The sequence below is a fragment of the Chelonia mydas genome, chromosome 2 (genome assembly GCF_015237465.2).
Source record: "Chelonia mydas isolate rCheMyd1 chromosome 2, rCheMyd1.pri.v2, whole genome shotgun sequence".
Classification (NCBI taxonomy): Eukaryota; Metazoa; Chordata; order Testudines; family Cheloniidae; genus Chelonia; species Chelonia mydas.
Window position 1 is genome coordinate 142,564,589 of NC_057850.1, and position 26,313 is coordinate 142,590,901.

Below are 26,313 nucleotides of genomic sequence, written 5' to 3' on the forward strand. Positions count from 1 at the left end.
GCATAATTTCTGAATTGTAGAATTTCAGTTTTTGATTTTTTGAAAGAAAATTTGAACTTTTCCATGGAAGATTTAGACAAAAATTAATTAAAGCTCACACCAGCAATGAATATGTCCCAACTATTTTGCAGAACCAGTTCTGCTGATATCTATTTATGAATGTAATTTCTTTAATTGTAAAAGTTAACATAATTTTGAATATATTTGTATTCACTATTACCAATAAATATTGTAAAAAGAGTAATTAAAATCCTTATTTGACCCAAAATGTCTGCATAATAAATGCAAGAATGGCTGGTATACCCTATTATACACTTATACATGACCCAAGTGGGAACAGGTGAGTAATTTTACTTTGGTTTATTTGAACAGGATTTAGATAATTTTTCTTTATCATAATTTAGGGGCAGATTTTCAGTCCCAGGTCTCCAGATGTCTGTGTGCAGATTTGAATATGCACATACCTATATGAGTACTTTGTGGGAGCAAACAATTGTGTGTGCACTTTGGGGCACAACCTCAAAAATAAACAGCTCAAAGTGCAGAGCTATGCATCTACCCTCCTCAGGTATGTGGATTGGATCTGTAGAATGAGAAACGTATACAATCCATATGGGCTGGATTTACCACTTTTTGTGGAATTGTTAATGTGGTGGGGCCATCCCAGTTTGCTAAGCAATCCTCAAATTCAAATTTAGTACATGGCTTGTGATGGGAGAATCTATTTGATTCTCACTAGGCCCAAAACTCTTGGTTCACTTGCATAACCTTTGGGAAGCTGAGAATCAACTAAGAAATAAATACCATTATCAGATACGTACCAGATTTTATCAATTAGTAAAAAAAGGACTATTAATGTACTCCTATGAGAAGTCACACATATGAAAAGGATCTGGGGGTTATAGTGGATCACAGATTGAATGAAAATCAATAGTGTGATGCAATTGTGAAGTATCATTTTGAAGTATATTAACAGGAATGTTGTGTGTAAAAAATTGGAGGTAACTGTCTCACTCTACTTAATACTGGTGAGGCTTCAGCTGGAGCACTGTATACAGTTCTGGGCACCACAGTTTAGGAAAGATGTGGACAAATTGGAGGAGAGCAACAAAAATGATAAAGGTTTAGAAAACCTGACCTATGAGGAAAGGTCAAAAAAACTGAGCATGTTTAGGCTTGAGAAAAGAAGACTGAGAGGATACCTGAAAACAGTTTTCAACACATTAAGGGACCTTACAAAGAGGATGGTGATCAATATGTCTGTTCACATGATCATCGTGCTGGTCAGGGCTTCTTCACTGAATCTGGGTTGCGTCTTCCAGCCTGACTGCAGCTGTGCACCTGACAGCTTCCTAGGTTGGTTTCCTACCCCTGGTTTCAGGCTGATCTGACAATGATGTCCTTGAAGCACTGTCAGCTGGAAATTTTATTTAGTTATTTACAATGATCAGGATGTAGGATGACTCACTTTGGCTTGATTCCACCTTCAAGTGGTTTTAATGCTAACAACTGTAAACATGAGTTGATCTCTGTTGGGTTAAAGAAGGTCCTTTTCCCTGGTATTGGTTTCCTCTTATAGGTACAGATCTTACAGTCCTCACACCACTCCTGCACGTTCTTGGGTCAGGTCCACACAGCAAAACCAACTGCAGACAGCCATCACAGTCTTTTTAGCTTTCAAGTGGCTGGAAACATTGTAGCAGGCTTGGAGAACCACCTCAGCCCCTGGTGGACGCAGTACAGTCTGGGCAATTTCTTCTTTTGTCCTGGGATCCCAAGTGCTGTATACCAGTCTTCCCCTCAGCTCCTATAAATGGATCCACTGCCTCAGCTTCCAGCTGTTGGGTGGCTTCCAGGATAGCTTTTTGCACTCAGTGCTAGAGAGCACTGTTATGCTGAAAGATTTCTAGCACTTTCATCATCTCTAAATCATGGAGTTGGAAGGGACCTCAGGAGGTCATCTAATCCAACCCCCTGCTCAAAGCAAGACCAATCCCCATTTTTGCCCCAGATCCCTAAATGGCCCCCTCAGGAACTGAACTCACAACCCTGGGTTTAGCAGGCCAATGCTCAAACCACTGAACTATCCCTCCCCAAATCTTTATACTTTGCAGCATTTCTGACTCAAATATTATTTGAAGCCTAGATAGAGCAGCTGTATTTGCATGAAGGTATAGATAGGCAGCCTTGTGGTCCAGCATTCCTCCAGTGTTCTCAGTTTGGCAGAGTTGATGTATGCCATAAGGTTATCTGTATATGAAGTGATGGGAACAGCTGCCTAGTAGCCCTTCTTAGTTATGGCTTTGTCCAGGGGCAGGAATTCTAGCTTGGAAGAGCTGTACCATTTGTCATTCTGCTCTGATACATTCATTCCTCAGCTGGCATATGCAATTGCCATCTCCTGTACATCCTGGTCCTGGGAGAGGCCAGTGCCCAATCCTTTGTTACTGGTATCTGTATAAAGTTTGAAAATATGGATGTGTTCCAGGTAGACTAGTACTGGTGTTCCTACCAGGGCAAACTTCAAGCACTCAAAGGCCTCCTTACATTCCTCAGTCCAATCCATGGGACTCCTATTGGCAACCCTGCCCTTTAATCCTCATAATGGGGCATGAAGGGATGCACCCAGCTTTGGCAAAGTCCTTTATGAAAGTCTTTTGTAGTATCTAACAAACTCTAGGCATGTATAAAAAATGGTTGTCCACACCATTAATAACTCGGATCTTTTCTGAATCAGAGAAGATCCTATCTGCTGTCTCACTATGGTTGAGGTATGCCACTTTCTCAACAGTGGTACTTCGAAGATATAATCTTCAACCCATATTGAGTTAATTTAGTAAATGCAACATCTAGATATTTCATGTAACTTTCATAAACCTTTGACTACACAATGATGTCATCCAGGTACAAAAGGACAATCTGGAAATACTTGTTTCCTAGGCAATGCTCTACCAGTCACTGGAACATTTCCATCTCATTGCAAAGCCTGAATGGCATGTATGAAAATTCACAAAATGTAATGGGTGTGATAAATGCTATCTTCTGCTGGTCCTCTAGGGCCATCTGTTCTGCCAACATCTGCTAGCTATATCATTAGGGAGGCAGAATGAAGAGCAGCTTCGCTGAGGAAGGGGATATGCATCTTTATATGTAAATTGGTTGAGTTTCCAATAGTGCACACACAATTGGATTTTCCCATGCTTTCTCATGACCAGGATGATGGGGGTTGCCCAAGTGCTGTAACTTTCTCTGATGATGTCTGTGTCCTTCATTTCATTAAAAATCTCATTCACTGGTTCGTACAAAGCCAGCAGAATTTTTTCCATAATGTCTCCTGAACTGAGGCATGGAATACAATGGATGATTCAGTGCTGGATGTGGGTTGCATACACCCTGTTTCCTGGATGAGTTTCCTAGCCCTGGGTTCAGGGTGCATTTAGTTAGGCCCGCCCCTCCCAGTAGCAGCACGTGCTCTCTTTTTGACCTATGAGGGCTTTTCTTTGCACTCTGTCAGCCAGTTCACCCCAGAGCCAGTCAGGTGGCCTGTGGCCAATCCCCTGTACCCAGATGGGCAGAGCTGCTCTTGAACAGCATTCCCCTTCTTCAGTGAAAGAAGAGCTGGTAGCAGGAGGCCAGGAGTGGGATTTCTTCCCTGCCCTCTAGCCAGCTAGGTCTCTGAGAGCAGAGGGGCCAGCTGTCCTCTCTGCCATCCCCCCCTACTCAGTCACTGGGGGTTAGGCTGGCCCTGTCATAGTGACACATAGTAGGGGCCCCCACATTAGAATTTGTACCTGCAAAACTCAGTGGACTTCCTGGCACTCAGTCCTGTACACAGACAACTAGACAAATACAACACCTTTCTTTATTGTGTCTTCTTTATTACTATGAGACATGGAATTAATGATAACGTATTTGATGATGAAGATGAAATCTTAGTTTGCTTATATACAAACATTAATTTCCAATTATTTATATTTTACTTTCACAGAAATATTCTTACCCTGACAAATGCTTTCGATTTGCCAGAAGGTAATGTAACCCAGGAAAACTTTGAACAGATGCAGAAGTGGTGTAACATGACTGATACAATGACTTTTGTAGGCCTTAAGTTTGAGACCTGTAACCTCGAAAGTTTCTTAACTGATGTAAGTTGACACTACTACAGAGTGAGCTGGTAACAGCCCTTATATTTAAGTTTCTTAACGCTTTCCATTATAAAGGAAATACAATGGATGAACCATTATAAAGGAACCTGTTGCAACCTTTTCTATGAGATGATTTCACATCTACTCCATTTACAGCATGCTTTTGATATTTGGTAGAAGGAATGCCTCTGGACTAGGGAAGTGCTTTTTCTTTGACCCATGAAAATCCATTCAGCTTTTGCTGAGCTATAAACTGTTAAACATTGACATTTCCCTCCTCTCACTTTCATTCCTCAAGAAATTTTTGGCAGCCACCCAGAATAATAACAAAACCCACAAATATTCTAAGCCCAGGCTCAGTGTACTGTTAAAGTGGTGTCAGACAACACTACTCTGGAAAAGCCTAGGAGCTGCCAGAGCAGCTATAGTGGGAGAAAAGAAAGAAAGGCTGGATTCGCAGCCTGGACCCAAAACATGGCCCATGTCTCCCTCTGGGGCACAATGTGGGGCAGGATTTCCCTCAGCTCCCAAGGTGAGGAGAAAGAACTGGGCCAAGTTCCCCACTCCAGCCAATCCCAGCCAACCCTGGACCCATCCAGCCCCACTCTGGGACAGCAACCATACCTGCTGCCAGCTAACCCTGAAGTTCAGTTACCTGCAGCTAGTGCTGCCATGCTAAAGGGTTAGGTTTCAAACCCTGCTGATGATTGGTTGGTGGGAAGGGTTTGTTACAGTTGTATATAACAGAATTTTATTTTTACCTTTATCTTTTAGAAAAGTTAGGAAAATACATATGAAAAAACCCTACATTGAGGTAACTATTTAGGTTGTGAAGACAAGCAATCAAAAGTTAGGGAATGTCAGATTTACAGTTTCCTGGACATCTTAATGTAGACCCTTTGTTTATATGCATTAGGATACTGTCTTTAATTACATGATCACATACTATATTTTCCACAGGATTTTCAAATACTATATTTTCCTTATTCAGTGCACAGGATGAATGCACAAATTGGGGGAATAAAGATTGCTCTGGCATTTGTAAATCTGGTATTTTCAAGCTTTTGAATGCTTGACTTTGCAAACTAAATAGCACTTAACATATATTAAAAAACTGTGGATATTTTTAAAAGTTTGTATTTGGGTTTATTGCCCATGAAATAGGAGTGGTTTCAGAGCATAACTCAAACTGTCTTACTGAATTGCAATGTGTAAACTGTACTTCTAGTTATAGTGATGCTCTGTTTAGGATTGATGTTATTCTGTGAAAAACTGACTCCATCTAAATTGGCACATTGGGCTTCTTATAATCTGATATAATGCCTCCATCTGCACAGTCCTTTTTGACCAGAACTCCCAGTGGTTTCAGTGAGCATTCTATTCATGGCACAATTGTGGGAGATAAGGAGAAAACTATAGGGAAAAATTGGTTACGTGGTTTGATTTTATTTTGTTATTGTCCATTCCAGAAAAGTTATCTCAGTAATATACTTTATACATGTAACAGTAAACATAATGCAGAATTAGGGTTGATTTATGAAAATAAATAGAAAAGTATAACTATAGTACAGTATAATGCATTACCATCTATGATATACATGGAAGTATTTTTAAATGCTAAATAGTGTCAGTGCTCCTACGTTTTGAGTCTGCTGTTATTTCTCTACAGGGAGTTGAAGGAACTGGCTTGGCTTTTATAGTCTTCACTGAAGCTATCACCAGAATGCCTGTCTCACCTTTGTGGTCCATTCTCTTCTTTATCATGCTGTTCTGCTTAGGCTTGTCATCTATGTTTGGAAACATGGAAGGTGTTCTTGTACCTTTGCAAGATCTTCATATCGTACCCAAAAAATGGCCTAAGGAACTTGTTACAGGTAGGTATTGTATAGTTCTTCAGTATCTCTCATCTTTAAAGAAATTTGGAATTGTCTTGTCTTAAAATTAGTTAGAAGTGAACAGTCTCACATTTCTTATTAGTTTTTATGCTTTAAAGCATAAAATATGCCTAAAATATTTGACTTTGTTCTTTATTTACAGGTTTGATTTGTGCTGGGTCTTATTTGCTTGCTTTTATTTTTGTGCTGAATTCTGGTAACTACTGGCTGGCACTATTTGACAGTTTTGCTGGATCCATTCCCTTGCTGATAATTGCTTTTTGTGAGATGTTTTCAGTCGTCTACATTTATGGGATAGACAGGTATGAAATAAACATAGACTTAAGTGTTGTAGAAACTATGCAGGACTGAATGAAGACCATAGCTGCCATCTTACTATACCCCAGTGCATGTCTGCTCTCTAATGGAATTCACAGAAATGACACAAACATAATTTAGCCTTTGTCTTACAATTTAAAAAAAAAACCTCTCTCAATGAACAGAGAAAAATATCTGTTAAGATTTAGTGTTCTTGATTTGTACTGTAGATTAAAGCTATGCAGCTTTTCTGCCAACAGGTAATAGTAAATCATAAATGATACCTGACTACACACCTAAAACAAAAACTAAATTATTTTCAGAAGGGTTGCAAGAGAATAATATACTTAGCAAGTGTTCAAGAGTAGAGTATTCTGCATATGAATTCCTAGTTTTTTTAAATGAGTATTAGTGTAATGCAAATATGCAATAATTAGTTCATATGAATCTTAAGTGTGGTGCCTACGGCTATGCTAAACTGTCAGTGGAAATATACCTGTATTTTAAAGTATTGATTCATTGTAAATACACTTAGACTTCTTTACTTCTTAACTTTCTGATTTAGTTAATTGTTTCTGGTAATAACGATGAGATGATAGCAGCGATTGAGGTGTCAGAAGATGATGGTCCTGGAGCAAACTGATAATTTATAAAGCAGTAAGTCACCAGGCCTAGCTACATATTCAAGACTTCTTCTTTAAGTAGTGTCCCTATGGGTGCCTCACTGTGGGTGTATCTATGCCCCGAGCCTCTAATCAGAGATTTTGTAGCTGTATCTGTTCGGCCCGCACATGCGCTCTCATTGTTTGCCTTGAGGCTATCGAGCGCTGTGCATGTGAATCGCCCCCAGTTCCTTCTCAACTACCTTTGGCCTCAAATGGAGCGAGAAGTTATCTCTTCTTTCTCTGCATCATTAGTTTAAGCAGTAGTTATTTTTAGTCTTTTTGTTGTCTTTAATAGTTAGAGTTTCTGTTTACCCTATTGGGATTTTTAAAAAAAGAACTTTTTTTAAGGTCGTTCTCCCCCCCCTCCCCATTGCTGGAGGGATCACCCTTATAGTGGCATATAGTAGTCTAGACTTTCTGTTTTTCTCAGTTAGAAAAAAAAACAAAAAAGAAAAAAATATGAATTTATTAATTATGGAAAACTCCATGCGTTTATTGAACATCTACCAGAGATGCAAAAAGAAGAGTTTCAGGGCATTTCCAAAGAGGTCCAGTTAGTAGCCAGAACTGCACTACAGATGGCATTGGACGCAGCAGATACAACAGCCCACTCAGTCTCCACAGCAGGGGTAATGAGATGGGCATCTTGATTACAGCTTTCCAGGTTGCCCCAAAAAGTACAGCCAATGGTTGAGGATCTCCCGTTCAAAGGCCCCAAGCTCTTCGCTTATAAGACTGACACCTCTCTTCATACTCTGAAGGATTCCCAGGCCACGTTATGATCCCTGGGAATCTATACTGCTGGACAAAAGAGAAAATATGGCTCTCAACCACAGCACAGTTCATGACCACCTCAGTACCTATCATCACAGCGCTCTTAAGAGCCACAATGTAAAAGATCCAGGGTACAAAAAGGGAAGCAATTAGCCCCCCAGTCTGTGATCTCACAACCCTCCTTCCCTAAGCACCTTTGACAGGTTTGTCACGGTCTCTAACAGCTGTTCCTTGCAAAATCAACTGCCATCTATGCACTTGTCATGGCCCTTCGGAAGTCACCTGACCATCTTTCTCAAAGGTTGGCAAAATATCACCTCTGACAGATGGGTCTTGAAAATTATTTTGAAGACTTATGCCATTCAATTCACACCCCTCCCCCATAGCCACCCTCCTTCCCTGTCCCTTTTTAGGGACTCTTCTCATGAGAACTTACTTTGCCAGAAAAGAGATAATCTGTTATGCTTAGGGGCCAGAGAATCAGTTCTGATGCAACTCAGAGGCAAGGGGTTTTACTCCTGTTATTTCCTGATCCCCAAGACGAAGTGAGGTTGGAGGCCCATTCTAGATCTAAGGGCATTAAACAGATATGTGAAGGTGCAGAAGTTCAAGATGGTCATGCTAGCAGCAATTATTTCAGCTCTAGAGCAAGGAGATTGGTTTTTTAGCCTTGGACCTATAAGATGCCTACTTCCACACCTCAATACAAACTGTCACACAGGAAGTTCCTACAGTTCACCTTTGGCCAGAACCATTATTAATACAGGGTGCTCCCATTCGGCTTCTCATCTGCACCCAGGGTATTCTCCAAGGTTCTGTCCATCATAGCAGCACACCTGTGAACATACCTTGATGACTGCCTCCTCAGGGCTCCCTCATTTAAGGAGGCCACACAAGCCACTCAGATGACCATGTGCACATTTTTGCAACTGGGCCCACAGCTCAACACCCAGAAATCAGCACTCACCCAAGTACAGCAACTGGAGTTTATTGGTGCTGAATTTGACACAGTATAAGTGAGGGCATTCCTCCTGCTATACAGGTTCACCACTCTCACAAGTCTCACTGAGATAGTCCAGGCCAGTCCACAAACATCAGCCAGGAATTGTCTACAGATGCTTGGTCATATGGCAGCATGTACTTTTGTCACGCCACACGCTAGGTTGTTCATGAGGTATCTACAGATGTGGCTCAGATCCGTCTATTCTCCAAACAAGGACAAACTAAGCAAACCACTATAATTGCCCTACACTGTAAAGCTCTCCCTGGACTAGTAGAAAGACCCATCCAATGTCCGAACAGGTGTCCCGTTCGTACAACCATCACCAACTCTGAAGAAGGATGCCTCCCTAATAGGCTGGGAGCATTAAGAGCTACCAGGAACGCCTGTGCACACTTTCTCTCACAAAGATCATGATGGACAATATGTTTTACATAAATCGCCAGGGAGGCTTCAGATCTCACTCCCTCTGTACAGAAGGACTCAAACTTTGGAATTGGTGCAACCATCACAACATGCTCATCTAAGCCATCTACCTACCAGGGATACAGAACATGACAGTCTCAGTCAGAACTTTTCACAAAACCAGGAATGGGAACTGAACTCAGAGGTGTTTCACGACATATTTGCCTTTTGGGAACCCTGACTATAGAGCTCTTCACTACTTACTGGAACAAGAAATGTCCTCACTATTGCTCCAAGAGAGACCTGTGGAAACAGTCTCTGGGAGATGCTCTCATTCTCTCATGGGTCAGGGACCTTTTATACTCCTTTCCCCCATTTCCTTTACTATCCAAGATCCTGTTGACAATACAATGAGACAAAGCAAGGGTTATTTTGATTGCCCCCTCCTGGCCAAGGTAAGGTTGGTTCCCTTACCTGGCACAGATGGCAGTATGTCCTCTGGTCTGTCTTCGGCCCATTCTCAAAATGACTTTCTTAAAACTACAGACTCATCCTTTACCCCAACTTGTGGATCTTTCATCTCTAGGCTTGACTCCTTCTTGGTTCCAATACTTAGTGGTAGAATGGTCTGACAAGGTGTTTCTACATAGCCAAAGTCGACCACTCGGCATACTTACCTGCAAAAATGGAAACAATTCCAAATTTGGTGTCATTCTCCCTCTCTCTGATTTTAGACTATGTTTTAGACCTCAAAAAATCAGAACTCTCTCTCAGCTCCCTTAAAGTACATCTAGCACTCATAATGGCCTCCCACTGTCAAGTAGATGGATACTCAGTGTTCGCTCACCCACTGACACATAGATTCCTATAAGAGCATTGGAAACCTGTTCCTGCATGTGAGACCACCCACTCAAGCCGAATGCATCTGATGAAGTGAGCTGTAGCTCACGAAAGCTTATGCGCAAATAAATTTGTTAGTCTCTAAGGTACCACAAGTCCTCTTTTTCTTTTCACTCAAACCTTGAATCTTAATCTAGTTCTCAGAGCCTTAACTAGCCTCCCTTTGAGCCCATGATGACTTACTCTCTTTCGTACCTGTCAATGGGGGGGAGGGATAGTTCAGTTGTTTGAGCATTGGCCTGCTAAACCCAGGGTTGTGAGTTCAATCCTTGAGAGGGCCATTTGGGATCTGGGGCAAAAATTGGGGATTGGTCCTGCTTTGAGCAGGGGGTTGGACTAGATGACCTCCTGAGGTCTCTTCGAACCCTGATATTCTATGATTCTATGAAGACAGCATTTCTGGTTGCCATCACCTCAGCTAGGCACATAGGAGAAATAGCAGCCCTGATGGCACACCTGCCATTCACACTCTTTTTTAAAGACAAAGTAACATTGAGGCTGCATCACAAGTTTCTCCCTAAAAAGTAGCTTCTGCTTTTCATATGAATCAACAAATCCATCTTCCTGTTTTTTCCCAAAACCACATCATGATAACAGGGAAGCGATTCTGCCTATGCTAGATGTTAGAAAACCGCTAGCATTCTACTTGGACAAGACTAAGGACTATAGGAAGTCTCCTAAACTCTTTCGTTCGTGGAAATGTAGCCTTTTATTTTATTCAAAGTGCATTTTGTAATGTGGTATTACACCACCGTAGGTTCAGCTCTGGAGGATACAGTTTCAAGCTTAACAGAGTGTGGGGAGAGATAGCTCAGTGGTTTGAGCATTGGCCTGCTAAACCCAGGGTTGTGAGTTCAATCCTTGAGGGGGCCATTTAGGAATCTGGGGCAAAAATTGAGGATTGGTCCTGCTTTGAGCAGGGGGTTGGACTAGATGACCTCCTGAGGTCCCTTCCAAACCTGACATTCTATGATTTGATTCTATGAAAGTCACCTCTGCTCCTTGCTTCAGAGTTAGGGTCTCTAGGAACACATAAAGACTAAGGGTAGTGTGACCACACATACATTCACCAGTACAAAGTCTAGTCTATTTTACAAGTTTTATTAAAGTTACAATTAATGTTATGATTACCAAGCATATAGAAATTTTATACAGACCTATGCAAAAATTACAAATATAATTATACTCACATCCTTAACAATAGTGTTAGGGTCTGATGGGTCTCTCAAGGCTTGATCATCAGTACAGGAATGATTCCTGCTGGAATCTCCCATAGGGAGCTCAATTTTCCCATTCTGGGCATCCCCTTTTTATAATGTGATTCTGTCTATACCTGCATTCTGTGCATGTCCATAAAAGTGTCAACCTTCTTTTCTCTTATTGGTCTGTGTCCCCTGGAAACTTAAGGAACCCCACTTTTCTATAGGCTGTGTAATTTTCCTTTATTCTCGCTAGCATTGATGCACAACCTGTATCCTGTGATTAAGACACACATCTGAGACAGATGGGCCTTTACAGTATTTTTATGATCTAATATTAATCTTCTGGATAATTTTGTGCAATATTACCACTTAGTTCCTCTTTTCCCATAATCTTAGGGTTATTTCTCGGTCACTGGCTTAAGTCATGGTTTCTTGTCTCCAAGGCCTAAAATAGCTAAGCTAAAGTCTTGCAGGCCTCAGCCTACAGGTTGTTTCAGCTTGTCTTACTCACATCTAATACTTGGTTCCAGTGTTCCTCTAATTTTTCCCATACATGTGCTGAAAGAATTTTGTTATGTGCACAAATATGGAGGTGACACATCACCTCCATACTGGTGCACATAACAAAATTCATGTGGTGGAGTGGGGCCGAGGGGTTCGGAGTGTGGGAGGGGGCTCAGGGCTGGGGCAGAGGGTTGGGGTGCCGGGGGCTGATGACTCTGGCTGGGGGTGTGGGGTGGGCCAAGGATGAGGGGCTCAGGACTGAGGCAGAGGGTTGAGGTGCAGAAGGGGGTGAGAGCCTCCTCCTGGGGGGTGCAAGCTGGAGTGAGGGGGTGGGGTGCAGGCTTCCCCGGCAGCTCCTGGGCTAGGCTTGGTTTTGGAACCTCTTCTCCGTCCTCAGCAGCTCCAGGGACCAGGGGGCTGGGCTGGAGGGCCTCTCCCCCCATCTGTGGCAGGTCCAAGAGGAGCGCTGGGTTGGGGCCGGGGTTGGGGAGCCTCTCGCCCTTGGCCGCAGCAGGTCCATCCGCAGTCCGGGCCGCCAGTGATGGTCCACCGCAGACTATCCCACACCAGTGGCCCAGAGGAATGATGGGCTCCTTTCCACCCTCCCATCCCATGACGGAGGGCGGGGTCAGACAGAGGAGCCCTGGGCCGGCGGGCCCATAGGAGCGTGGGGAAGCGTCCAGAGAGGAGCCAAGTGAAGTGGATTGTGAAGGGCCCCTGCTGAGTGTGAGCCTGGTGCCATTATATAGCTGGTACTCTCGAGGCTTGGGAAGGGGCACTGCAGTGAGTATGGTGCTATGGGGGGGCATCTCTCCCCAGCGCAGCCCTGAGTGCCTGCGTGGCACTTAATAGGCTGCTGTGCGGTCACACAGCTTAGAGGGAACTTAGCTTGGTTCTGATAAATACTGATCAATCATATACTTTTATAATCCTACAAATTAACTCTAATTAACATACAATGAATTTATGTAATAAAACATATTGATTAATCTTAACATCACACAATAAATGGATAATAAACTAAAATCACTGGCTACAGAAAGATCCAAAGGTTCTGCAATATCAGCTCAAAGATTATCCAAATGGGTCTCTGGTTGCATTACTCACTGTACCATGGGCTCAACCTCTTGCCTTCATCCGGACTCTGCACGCACTCCACGAGGTCAGTTTCTATCTCCCCATGACGGAAACTTGCAGAGCTGCAACTTGGGCCTCAACCCATACTTTTGCAGAGCACTATGTGATCACTGGAGACTCAGCCTCTGATGCCATCTTTGGCTCTGCACTACTCTCTTTAATAACAGACTCTACTCGAAGTCTCAGCCCTTCATTGGGGATACTGCTGCAAAGTCGCCTATAGTGGAGCACCCAGAGGGACACTACTCGAAGAAGAAGTGGATGTTACTCATCCTGTGCAGAAACGATGGTTCTTCGAGATGTGTGTCCCTATGGGTGCTCCACAACCTACCCTCCTCCCCTCTACTTCAGAGTTCCCAATATGGGGCTTTGCGGTAGAGAAGAAACGGGGGGCAGTTTGCCCGCACAGCATTAGATAGTCTTCAGGCAAACCACGAGGGAGGGAGAGCACCTGTGCAGGCTGAATGGATACTGCTACCTAAAATCTCTGATTAGCAGTACAGAGGCGCAGATACATCTACAGTGGAGCACTCATAGGGACACACATCTTCTTCTGAAGAAGCTTAAATATGAAGTGGCTGAGCCTCTAACAGAAATATGCACTCTCATTAAAAACATAGAATATTTGAGGGTAGTAAATGCTGTAATTATGTTTTAAAGAGGCTCTGGGGATGATCTGAGGAAATATAGCCAGGTACATATGTAAGGCTTATTAGTCAAATTGGTTGAAACAGAACAACAACAATTTTTGGAAGATTGTGATATAAACACATCTAACCAGCACAGTTTCTGCAAAGGTAAATTGTGTCTTGCTATTCTCTTAGAAATATTTGAATGTGCCAGTAAAGTAGTAGTAAAGAAGTCTTGATCACTGTCTAAAAATACTTACATGGGGAATAGAAATCTGATAATAGATAATGACTGATAGTTGAAGTTAGGCATATTTAGACTGAAAATAAGCATAGATTGTTAGAGTAACTGACCACTGGAAGAATTTACCCAGAATTGTTGTATTGTATGTGCAACAAGCAGCATGATTGGTCAGAGCTCCAGTATGAAACTGGAGAAAAGCCTGTTGAGTGTCTTTGAGTTAAGTTTAGAGTTTGTTGAGAGCAACAAAGGTGATGTTGTGGTGGGTGTCTGCTTTTGACCACCAGACCAGGAGGATGAGGTAGACAAGGCTTTCTTCAGACAACTAACAGAAGTTTCCAGATCACAGGCCCTGGTTCTCATGGAGGACTTCAATCATCCTGACATCTGCTGGGAGAGCAATACAGCAGTGTACAGACAATCCAGGAAGTTTTTGGAGAGTGTTGGGGACAACTTCCTGGTGCAAGTGCTGGAGGAACCAAATAGGGGCCGTGCTCTTCTTGACCTCTGATCACAAATAGGGAAGAATTGGTAGGGGAAGTAAAAGTGGGTGGCAGCCTGGGCAGCGGTGACCATGAGATGGTCAAGTTCAGGATCCTGACAAAAGGAAGAAAGGAGAGTAGCAGAATATGGACCCTGGACTTTAGAAAAGCAGACTTTGACTCCCTCAGGGAACTGATGGGCAGGATCCCCTGCGAGGCTAATGTGAGGGGGAAAGGAGTCCAGGAGAGCTGGCTGTATATTAAAGAAGCCTTATTGAGGGCACAGGAACAAACCATCTCAATGTCCAGAAAGAATAGCAAATATGGCAGGCGACCAGTTTGGCTTAACAGAGAAATCTTCGGTGAGCTTAAACACAACAAGAAAGTTTCCAAGAAGTGGAAACTTGGACAGATGACTAGAGAGGAGTATAAAAATATTGCTCCAGCATGCAGGGGTGTAATCAGAAAGGCCAAAACACAACTGGAATTGCAGCTAGCAAGAGTCAAGAGTGTGCCCTTGTTGCCAAGAAGGCTAACAACATATTGGCCTGCATTAGTAGGAGCATTGCCAGCAGATCGAGGGAAGTGATTATTCCCCTCTATTCGGCACTGGTGAGGCCACATCTAGAGTATTGTGTCCAGTTTTGGGCCCCCCGCTACAGAAAGAATGTGGACAAATTGGAGAGAGTCCAGTGGAGGGCAATGAAAATTATTAGAGGGCTGGGGAACATGACTTATGAGGAGAGGCTGAGGGAATTGGGCTTATTTAGTCTGCAGAAGAGAAGAGTGAGGGGGGACTTGATAGCAGCCTTCAACTATCTGAAAGGGGGTTCCAAAGAGGATGGAGCTAGGCTGTTCTCAGTGGTGGCAGATGGCAGAACAAGAAGCAGTGGTCTCAAGTTGCAGTGGGGGAGGTCTAGGTTGGATATTAGGAAAACTTATTTCACTAGGAGGGTGGTGAAGCACTGGAATGGGTTACCTAGGAGGTGACGGAATCTCCATCCTTAGAGGTTTTTAAGGCCTGACTTGACAAAGCCCTGGTTGGGATGATTTAGTTGCGGTTAGTCCTGCTTTGAGCAGGGGGTTGGACTGGATGACCTCCGGAGGTCTCTTCCAACCCTAGTCTTTTACAATTCTATGATTGTAGTGGATTCTCTACCACTGGCAGTTTTTAAAATCAAGATTGGAAATTTTTCTAAAAGATATACTCTAGTTCAAACAGGAATGAATTCAGGGAAGTTCTATGGTCTGCATTATGCAGGAGGTCAGACTAGATGACCACAACGGTCCATTTCTGGGTTTGGAATCTATGAATCTATGAGAACTGGTTGACATAATTTTAGACTTACAAAAAGGCCTTCGACAAGGTCTAGCACAAAAGCCACTAAGAAGCAAAAGAGTCATGGCGTCTGAAGCAAAGTATTTTCATGGATCAAGAACTGACTAGGAGAGAAAACGAAGAGAAGGATTAAATGGTCAATTTTCTTCACAGCAAAGGTGCCTAGAGGTTTAGTACTAGGTCCAGTGTTGTTTAATATATGTATTAATTATCTGAAAAGGGAATGAATAATGAAGTAGCAACATTTGCACATGATACAAAGTTATTTAGGTGAGTGATGCCCAGAGGGGACTTGTGAGGAACGAGAGAGAGTGAACAGGAGTCGCTAACAGGGGAATTTTGCAAGGGAGTTGTGAGAGGGAGCGTGTGAGGGGGGCTAGATTCATTCTTTAAACTTAAAGCCAAAAAAAACCCCTGATAAAAACAAAACCTCAACAAAGGATTTAACTTCAGGAGTAACTTCAGGATTTAACTTCAGGAGTAAAAAGATAATGCAGGCAGAAGTCCAGCAACATAGTGGGGCTATCCAGTTTATTGCACCCAATGCAGCATGTATGCTATGGGCAGGTGGTGTATATGTGCATTCAGTGCAAGGAGCTTCTGGCCTTCAGAGACCATGTACGGGCTTTGGAGACCAGAGTGGCTGAACTGGAGTAGCTAAAGGAGACAGAGAGGTACATAGTTGAGACTTTCTGGGACACAGTAGAATGGTCCCACCCCCAGTCTGACAGCCACTGTGCTGTTGAAGAGGATGAAAGTCTCAGGGAAGGAGAACATCCAACTGGAGCAGAGGGAAACAATCCCATAGTTTCCCATAGCAAGGGAACTCCAGTTATTAGGAAGAGACAGGTATTAGCAATGGGCGATTCAATCATTAGAAACATAGATAGGTGGGTTGGCAATGACCGGGAGAACCACATGGTATCATGCCTGCCTGGTGCAAAGTTTGCGGCTCTCTTGAGACATCTAGATAGACTTATGTGTAGTGCTGGGGAGGAGCTAGTGGCCGTGGTACATGTAGGTACCAGTGATATAGGGAAGGATATGAGAGAGGTCCTAGAGGCCAAATTTAGGCTGCTAGGTAAGAGACTGAAGTCCAAAACTCCATGGTAGCATTCTCTGAAATGCTTCCAGTTCCATGCGCAGGGCCAGGTAGGCAGGCAGAACTGCAGAGTCTCAATGCGTGGATGAGAGGATGGTGTAGGGAGGAGGAGTTTAGATTTATTAGGAACTGGGGAAAATTTTGAGAAAGGGGAGCCTATACAGGAAGGAGGGGCTCCACCTAAACCAAAATGGAACCAGATTGCTGGTACTTAAAATTAAAAAGGTTATAGAGCAGTTTTTAAACTATGGGCTGGGGAAAAACCGACAGGTGCGGAGGAGCACGTAGTTTGAGGGGAGAATCTATTCATGGAGATTCTCTATGTCCTAATAAGGAGGAGAGGCTGGAAGATGATAAAATACAGGTAGGATCTGATGAGGAAGAGTCAAATGAAAAAAAATAGTCCCATTCAATTACATCATGTAATTTCAGACAGCTAAAAAGTGACAAGTTTTTAAAGTGCTTATATACCAGTGGTAGAAGTCTAAATAATAAGATGGGTGAACTACAGTGTCTCATATTAAATGAGGATATTGATATAATAGGCATCACAGAAACTTGGTGGAATGACGATAATCAATGGGACACAGTAATACCAGGGTACAAAATACTGTGCTGGAGGGGCAGTGGCACTATATGTGAAAGAAAGCGTAAAATTAAATGAAGTAAAAATCTTAAATGAACCAAACTGTACCAGAGAATCTCTATGGATAGTAATTCCATGCTCTAATAATAAGAATATAACAGTAGGGATATATTACTGACCACCAGAACTGGATGGTGATAGTGACTGTGAAATGCTCAGGGAGATTAGAGAGGCTATTAAAATAAAAAAACACCACAACAGCCCAGCACTGTAGCATTTAATTTCAGAAAGGGGAACTGAACAAAAATGAGTAGGTTAGTGAAACATTAATCAAAAGGTACAGTGCCAAAACTGAAATCCCTGCAAGCGGCATGGAAACTTTTTAAAGACACCATAATAGAGGCTTAACTTAAATGTATACCCAAATTTAAAAACATAATAAGAGAACCAAAAAAGTGCCACTGTGGCTAAACAACAAAGTAAAAGAAGCAGCGTGAGGCAAAAAGGCATCCTTTAAAAAGTGGAAGTTAACTCCTAGTAAGGAAAGTAGAAAGGTGATAAGGATTTAGGAGTAGGATGTGGGGACATGATAAAGTATATGAAATAATGAATGTTATAGAGAAGTGAAATCAAGAGCTTCTATTCTCCCTTTCTCACAACACATGAACAAAGGAACATTTGGTGCAGTTAAAGGTGACAAATTCAAAACTGATTAAAGGAAATACTTTTCAAATGATGTGTAATTAGACTGTGGAATTCATTTCCACAGGAAGTTATTCAGGCTAAGAATTTAGCAATATTCAAAAAGGGATTGGACATTTACATGAGTAACAAGAATAAGCAAAATTATAGTTAACGATAAAATTTTTGGAAAGGACATAAAATGTCATGCTTTAGGGCATAAGCCAATCTCTAACTACTAAAGATCAGGATGGGACCTAATGTTGGGGCAGTTTATCCCACATCCACCTCCTATAGGGTTCTTACACCATCCTCTGAGGCATAAAGTGCTGGCTACAGCTGGAGACATGATACTGGACTAGATGGACCTCAGGTTTGACCCAGTGTGGCAATTCCTATGTTCCTAACTGGGAAAGACAGTAGTAGAATCTTTAGGTTTTTAAAAAAGATTTCTACACAGTAGCCATTCCTGAACAGTGTACGGTTTATTCCTGCATGTTTTTCAGAATCTGCCAGTGCCTGCTGTGCAGTGCTTAAGTGACATTGTACTGATCTGGGCAGTTCTAAATATTAAAAACAAACTGCACAAGCTTAATGTGATATGGAAGCTTCTACTCTTGTGGGTAACAGACTGTGCAATCCTTCCAGCAACTTTGTGTCAGGGTCCTTTCATCCCTTATTCCCTGTTTTTCAGATTTGGAAACTGGGTCATAGAGAGGTAAAGGCCAAAATTTTCAAAAGTGGCTTCTGATTTTGACTGCTAAACTGAGACCCACTGGGCTGGATTTTCAGAAGTGCTAATCACCCACACAAATCCAATTGAGCTCAATGTGTGCTGTAAGTATTCAGCACAGAGGCTTAAGGAGTCCCAGAATGCCTCAAATATTATTATGGATTTTAAGAGAAAAAATAATATATCTCGTCAAAACGGAAAGTGTCTGCAAATAAAAAACTTTACAGATGCTCCCCGACTTATGCAATCATTCCATTCTGGAACGCCTTGAGTAAGTTGAATTTTGCATGAGTCGAAATGTATTCCCGACTGTCACGCAAAAAAACCCAAAACAACCCACTTCCTATTTCTAGCTTATGGAACTTTTTCTGTAAGTGCAGATTTGCGTAAGTTGGGTTTTGCATAACCCAGGAAGCGTCTGTACTCCCATTTAGGCATGCCCCCAGCCTTGGTACCACATGTTTTTAGCAGCTTTACAATGGCAGCTGGGGCTCTGTCCCACTCACATAAAAGGAGAAAATAAAATATATGTGATAGTTTATCTTCAGCCTGATCATAGGCACCGACTCTGAGGCTGGAGCATCCACAGAAAAAATAGTGGGTGCTCAGCACCCACCAGCCTCCCCGCCGATCATCTGTTCCATGGGCCTTGATGATCAGCTCCTCCCCTTCCCCTAGTGCCTCCCGCCTGCTGCTGATCAGGAAGAAGAAGAATGAGGGCAGGGTGTGTTTGGGGAGGGGGTGGAATGGGGGCAGGAAGAGGCGGGACAGGGGCAGAACTTTGAGGAGGGGGCAGAGTGGGGGCAGGAAGAGGCAGAGCAAGGGTGGGGCCTTGGGGGAAGGGGTGGAGTGGAGGTGGAGCATCTCTGGGGAAAGCTGAAAGTGGGCATCTGTGATCCTGATTCTGTGCACCATTCACAGCTGTTAAGGCAACTCAATCAGATACACGCCCAAGCGATCTACTGGACAGTCACAAAAGAGGACTGAAGGACAGTTTCAAAAATGGCTATAATTAAGTAGCATGTGTGTGGTTAAGAAAAGTCACAGTCCTCTACTTAACACTCTGAAATACAGTTGCTATGACTATCTAAGTGAACCTTATACATAAAAGCCACATTTAAAAATGCCTTCAATTTGCCTTCTCTCCTTTCAGTAATAAATGATGTTACACTTTTTAAAAGAAACAGTTCTGAGGTGCAAACAGAAAAACCTTGAGAAGTTTTACTTTACATCAGAGGGAAACTCAACTTACACTCAGTCATCCAATTCACACCTGTTCTTACTTTTTGAAGATACCATGCCATAAGTTGATAGCTTTGATCTTTTTGCTTTTCTTGATAATTACAAGCAGTGTGAAATCAGAAGCAGTCACACAATTATTGAAATAATGCATGTTTTTAAGAGTATTTTTCCTGGCTTGCTTTTGGGAAATTTGATTCAAACTTATAGGATAATTATATTGATATTTGCCTGAATTAGAAAAATATTTCTAAATCTTGTTTTTACCCATTTATATTTTACTGTGGCATTGGAAAGTTCTGAAAAGTACAATTAGGGCATTTTACTTTGTCATTTGTGCATGTGATTGGACAGTCTCTGAATGTGCTTTGTAAACCACTACAGTGGAGTGAATTTCCTGAACTTGCTACCTTTGCTTTTAGGTTTAACAAGGATATAGAGTTCATGATTGGACACAAACCCAACATTTTCTGGCAGGTCACATGGAGAGTTGTCAGTCCTCTCATTATGATAGTTATCTTCTTCTTTTATTTTGTGGTGAAGGTCAACCAAGAACTGCTCTATATCATTTGGGATCCTAATTATGTAAGTACATAAGGTCAAAACACATATCTTCAATTTTTTTATGTATTCCTCCTTCTTTCTGTGTGTGTACTAATTACATCCATCTTCCCCATGTTGCCCATTCAACAGTGTTCTCATGAATACTCTGCTACAGTGCATAAAATGGAATATAAAAAATTAAATGTTAGACCTTAGATAAATGAACTTGCTATTCTAAATTCAGCCACAAATGAATGGGAATTGCTAGATGATGATGTCTTAGTAATTTTACTCAAGAGAAAGAAACGAGAGTCCTACTGTGAGACAGGATCAAGGCAGGACCCTGTGAACTTAATCATTTATAAAGTAGGGATTGCATAACAGTTTGAAATGTAGAGAGCTGTCACTGTTAACAAAAGACAAGTGGGTCAGATTCTGAACCCATTTATATTCATGAAAATCCATAAGAGCTGCAGTGAGGTTGTGATCGGTTTTCCCAGGGTGCAACCTGGAATTGGGGTACCGCTGAGCTTTCTAACTGGCTTACTAACCTGGGCTCCCTCTCCCACTGTGATATTATGACAAGCTGCAAACCTCTCCAGGTACTGCACTTACACAGACAGCCACAGGCAAGGACACACCCAGCTGAGTTCCATGAATGCTTTTTCCAGCCACTCATGAACTAACAATAGAGAGGCCTCAGCCAGTTCCTCACAGCTCCCCAGCCTTGCACCGCTGAGCTGTACCATCTGGCCCTGGTCAGAAGCCTCACCACCCTCAGGCCAAGAAGAGGATAAAGATACTGATCCAACTCCCCACTTAAGAGTCTTGCACAACTTGATAATGCCCTGAAACTCTACCCTCCCCCACCCTAAGTGAATCATGCCCAGGGTCTTTCCATCTCTTTTACCCTCTTTCACAGTGTATGCCAGCTCCCCAAACCCCTACAGTTAGCCCCTGGGACACAGGTCTCACCTCTTACCTCAGCAGACTTCTGGGGGAGCTCCATCACCTCTTTTCCTGCTTTCCTCAGGGGCACCAAATGCTACCCTCCATCTTGTTTTCAAGGGGTCTGCCAAGAGGGGCCACAGCCTCCTCTTCCTTCCATCTGCAAAGAGCACCAAAATATTCAGGGACAGGACACAGCCTCCTGGCCCTATAGGAAGACTGAATGACATTGCAGCCAGTGGTTCTGCTGCCACAGGTGGGGTTTGTCTACCTTGAGCCCTATCCAAAGAGTCTCTTATTTGTGATCTCCTAAGGGAGAAGCCACTTTGGGAGGGGATGTCAGAGGAAAGTCTGGGCAAAAGCTTTATTGCAAACTCCCCATCATTCAAAATTCATGAGTTAGTCCCAAAAACTTTTGATTTTTTAAAAATGAGAAGTTTGGGGTTCTTTTTATTTATCTTTTGATTTTTAAGCCTTCAGTGTGGATTTGGTACAAATTTTCAAGCTTTTCTATGGCTAGAAATTTACTTTTAAAAAAGAAAAGAAGAAAATAGAAATTCTCACTTAATCACATGAATCCAGGAATTGAGGCTTTAAGACAAATACTTAGTATCATGGGACTCATGAGCTTGCAGTGCTACAGAAGACATTTGGGGGTGTCAGGGAGCTGAAAGAGGGAAGGCTTGCACAAAAGCCACTTTTTGGGGAGATACTTTGGCAGGTCTTCAACTCCATCCCTGAGCTCCTTGTTTCTTCCTAACCAACTGAGCCACCTCTCAGAGCTGCCACCCTCAGGTATGAAACTTCTGAAACCTGACAAACTAGACTCAGAACATACACAAAACCCTCTAGTCTCAGAAAATCTAGCCCCATCTACTGCAGAAAAAAATACGTTGATAGAATTTGCAGTAACAAAGAAGTCACTGTAGTCTAGTGCATAGACCAGGTGACACCACCAGTGAACTCCTATGGTCTAGCCCCAGCTATGCCACAATGACTTAATCTGTGAATTTGGACAAATCACTCAACCTCTCCTTTTTCTCATTTTAATTATCTGAAACACTTACTGTACCTATCTTACAGTGATGTTGTGAGGACTACTTAGTCAATGTGTGTACCATAGAATCATAGAATATCAAGGTTGGAAGGGACCTCAGGAGGTCATCTAGTCCAACCCCCTGCTCAAAGCAGGACCAATCGCCAACTAAATCATCCCAGCCAGGGCTTTGTCAAGCCTGACCTTAAAAACCTCTAAGGAAGAAGATTCCACCACCTCCCTAGGTAACCCATTCCAGTGCTTCACCACCCTCCTACTGAAAAAGGTTTGCCTAATATCCAACCTAAACCTCCCCCACTGCCACCTGAGACCATTATGCCTTGTTCTGTCATCTGGTACCACTGAGAACAGTCTAGATCCTTCCTTTTTGGAATGCCCTTTCGGGTAGTTGAAAGCAGCTATCAAATCCCCCCTCATTCTTCTCTTCCGCAGACTAAACAATCCCAGTTCCCTCAGCCTCTCCTCATAAGTCATGTGCTCCAGCCCCCTAATAATTTTTGTTGCCCTCTGCTGGACTCTATCCAATTTTTCCACATCCTTCTTGTAGTGTAGTGCCGAAAACTGGACACAGTACTCCAGATGAGGCCTCACCAATGCCAAATAGAGGGGAACGATCACGGCCCTCCATCTGCTGGCAATGCCTCTACTTATACAGCCCAAAATGCCGTTAGCCTTCTTGGCAACAAAGGCACACTGTCAACTCATATCCAGCTTCTTGTCCACTGTAACCCCTAGGTCCTTTTCTGCAGAACTGCTGCCTAGCCGCTCGGTCCCTAGTCTGTAGCAGTGCATGGGATTCTTCCTTCCTAAGTGCAGGACTCTGCACTTGTCCTTGTTGAAACTCATCAGCGCTTTTAAGATGTTAAATGCTAAATAGTATTATTGTGGAACTCAAATTATAAAAGCTATTTTTAAAAAATCTTGTTTTATATCTTTTAATGCATAAACTACAAATACTCCCTTATCCTTTCAGAGTTAAAATACTGTTATGGAGGAATTAATGTTATGGTTCTGGATTTTCTCTGTATTACTGTTTAATATATCTATTAATGGGGTTAGCGGGGCAAACAATCTAACTAGTTTTAGGATGAATCTTGATACATTTATGAACGGGATTATATAACAGGGTTGCTTGTATTATCAGGGGACTGGACTCAGTAACCAAAGAGAGTCCCTTCCAGGACTATATTCCTGAGTTGAATGTTCTTATATATTTTGCCCACCACAAGTTCTTGAAAGTTGATTGTTTATTCTCACAGGATCAGTTCCCCAAATCAGAGAGAGTTGGATATCCTGACTGGGTGTATGCCATCATTGTAATCTTGGCTGGAGTGCCTTGTTTGGTCATCCCTGTCTTCGCCATCTACAAAGGCATCAGAAATTGCTGTCAAGAACAAGATGGACATCAGGGCCTTGTCATCTCAGTTTCTGAGCCCTCTGTGAATGGAGACCTGAAGAATCGTGCATGAAAACATATTTCAAAGAGATGGAAAAAAGACCTAGTTAGTGAGGGAAGGAAAAACAAACCAAAAAATGTAAATGAAATCCATAGTTAGTTCCATTGTCATAAAGGGGCAATGATGTGAGGTTCCTAGGGGAACAATGAAACTAAGTGAATCCTACAGTAACTGATTTCAGTGTCTGACTGTTCAGGCAGGAGAACTAATGTGAACACTAATTTTATGCTGACCTCTGCCTTGCACACTCAATTGTTTTTAACCACACATATCATTGTGTTGCACAGAGTCACAAATACTTTCCTCAAGCGAAAGTTTTAAATATTTAAATATTAAAACATTTCTAAGTATGAAAATGATATCTTGATTTATTTATACCCTCTGGATAGTTCACTAACTTCCCCTTTACTTTCTAATTGCCAGCAGATAGTTCTTCCCCCTGCTGACAACATAGGAGAGTAGCAGCAGCAGCTTAGGGAATGGCACAATCTACCTTCTTTAGCTCCTATTTAACAAACAGTGGAAGGAGAAGTGGTCTCAGACACACCTCTTGTCCACGACTTCCTTGATGGCAGGGGGAGCTGACAGGGGACAAGTTAGGGTTGCCAACCCTCCTGGTTTTGCCGGGAGTCTCCTGGAATCTCCGGGAGGCTACTGAAGCCAAACTGGGAGATTACAGGCACTGAAAGTCCGGCGGTGCAGTGGGGCTAAGGCATGCTCCCTCCTTGGGGGAGAGCAAGCGATGTAGGGAGGAGGGATTGAGTGGGCATGGCCTCAGGGAAGGGGCAGGGCAAGGGTGTTTGGGTTTGTGTGATTAGACAGTTGGCAACCCTAGGGCAAGCTGGGATAAGATCTTCACCCCTTCACCTCACTTTAATACAGTATTGTAATACTTGCTTATAGAATCATAGGAATGTATTGGACCACACAAGTACTAACTTCAGCACACACAAGCAGCACTAAACTTCCTATTAGCTCTCTACCAGGCCAGCTACAACAAACAAACAGACCACAACTTAATACTAAGATAAAGTTATAGCACCATCTATTGGTGGAGGTGCTGTCTACACTAATCATTACAACTTATCCCCTCCAGTAAAATAAGGATTTAAAACAGTAACTCCTAGGAATCCTGGTAGTCTGCCATCCACACAAGCTTCGGTGTAAGTCTGCCTGCTCAAGTCTCATATTTAACAATGGAGCTATTGCTCATAGTTCGATCTAGATTATTAGCTAGTTGGAGGGTTTATATCCTCCAGGTTAGGCATAGCTGTTGTGGACAGACTGTGCATTGAAGACTGCGGTGTGCTGAGGTCCCGAAAACACTCTGGCAATTCTGCCTGCAAACTTGTCTCCCACTCTAAGGAACAGAAATCTGCTAGGGTACCTTCAAATCCTGTTCTGCATCCCTCTGGGACAGTTGAGGAGCATCCTCAGTGTTTACTCTCCCTTTTCTTTCAATAAATCTGTTCATCAGGTTTCAGTGGACTACAGAAAGGCAGTGGCAAATCTGCCAATGGGCCCATGGGGCCCATGCCCAGAAGTACCAGTCAATTGGGGGCCCCAGAAAAATGGGCTCCCCAGAAGAAATCTGCCATGGGGCAGTGGAAGCCTGGAGCCCTGGCTGAAGCCATGGGTGGGGCAGGGCAGGGGAAACCCCAGAGCCCCAACCCTGGTCCCTGGCAGAAGTGCCAGGTGGGGTGGGAGAAGCCCCAGTGTCCCAACCCCAGTCTCTGGCAGAAGTGCTGGGCAGGCAGGTGGGGCTGGAGAAGCTCCAGTGCCCCGATCCTGGTCCCCGGCACAAGTGCTGGACTGGTGGGTGGAGCAAGAGAACCGCCAGCGCCCCAACCCTGGTCCCCTTCAGAAGTTCCAGGTGGCAGGGGAAGCCACAGCGCCCTGACCCCGGCTGTGGCCCCAGGATTGCAGGAGCTCTCACTCCCTGCTATGGCCCAGGGGTCATGGCAGAAGGACAGAGCTTCTCCAGTCTTGGGGCTGCAGTGCGGGATGGCAGAAAGGAGCGAACGGGTTGCAGGGCCACAGTGGGCGGCGGGGGGAGGAATGGTGCTGGACTGTGGGTGGAACAGGATGGGGCCATGGGAGAAGGGCCAGAAAGGGGTGGTGTTGTGGGCGAGGCCACAGGTGGAAGGGGTGGAATGGGGGTGGGACCACAGTCAGAAGGGGTGGGGAGGGTCTCCCCACTTGCTCTGGCCCAGGGCAGGAAACCTTAATCAGCCTCTGCAGCAAGGCTACCTCTTCCTTTTTCTATCAGCAAGAATAAGTTGTTTAGTTTCTTAACTACTGTATATGAGCCCCTCTAAAAAAGAGTAAGTCTGGGATTTTTTCCAGACTGCC

At 43.2% G+C, this 26,313-nt stretch overlaps 1 protein-coding gene across 1 annotated transcript in view; it reads left to right on the top strand.

Annotated features, from left to right (window-relative positions):
• LOC102929740 (sodium-dependent neutral amino acid transporter B(0)AT1) overlaps positions 1-24,011 on the top strand; it is an 81,370-nt gene extending 57,359 nt beyond the window's left edge. Inside the window, exons 8-12 of the mRNA XM_007052653.3 lie at positions 3,989-4,145; positions 5,815-6,019; positions 6,183-6,342; positions 20,379-20,541; positions 23,764-24,011. Of these exons, the coding sequence (XP_007052715.2) occupies positions 3,989-4,145; positions 5,815-6,019; positions 6,183-6,342; positions 20,379-20,541; positions 23,764-23,973 (895 nt within the window). The 3' untranslated portion in view covers positions 23,974-24,011. The remainder of the gene's footprint in view (positions 1-3,988; positions 4,146-5,814; positions 6,020-6,182; positions 6,343-20,378; positions 20,542-23,763) is intronic.
• Positions 24,012-26,313: the final 2,302 nt, after the last annotated feature.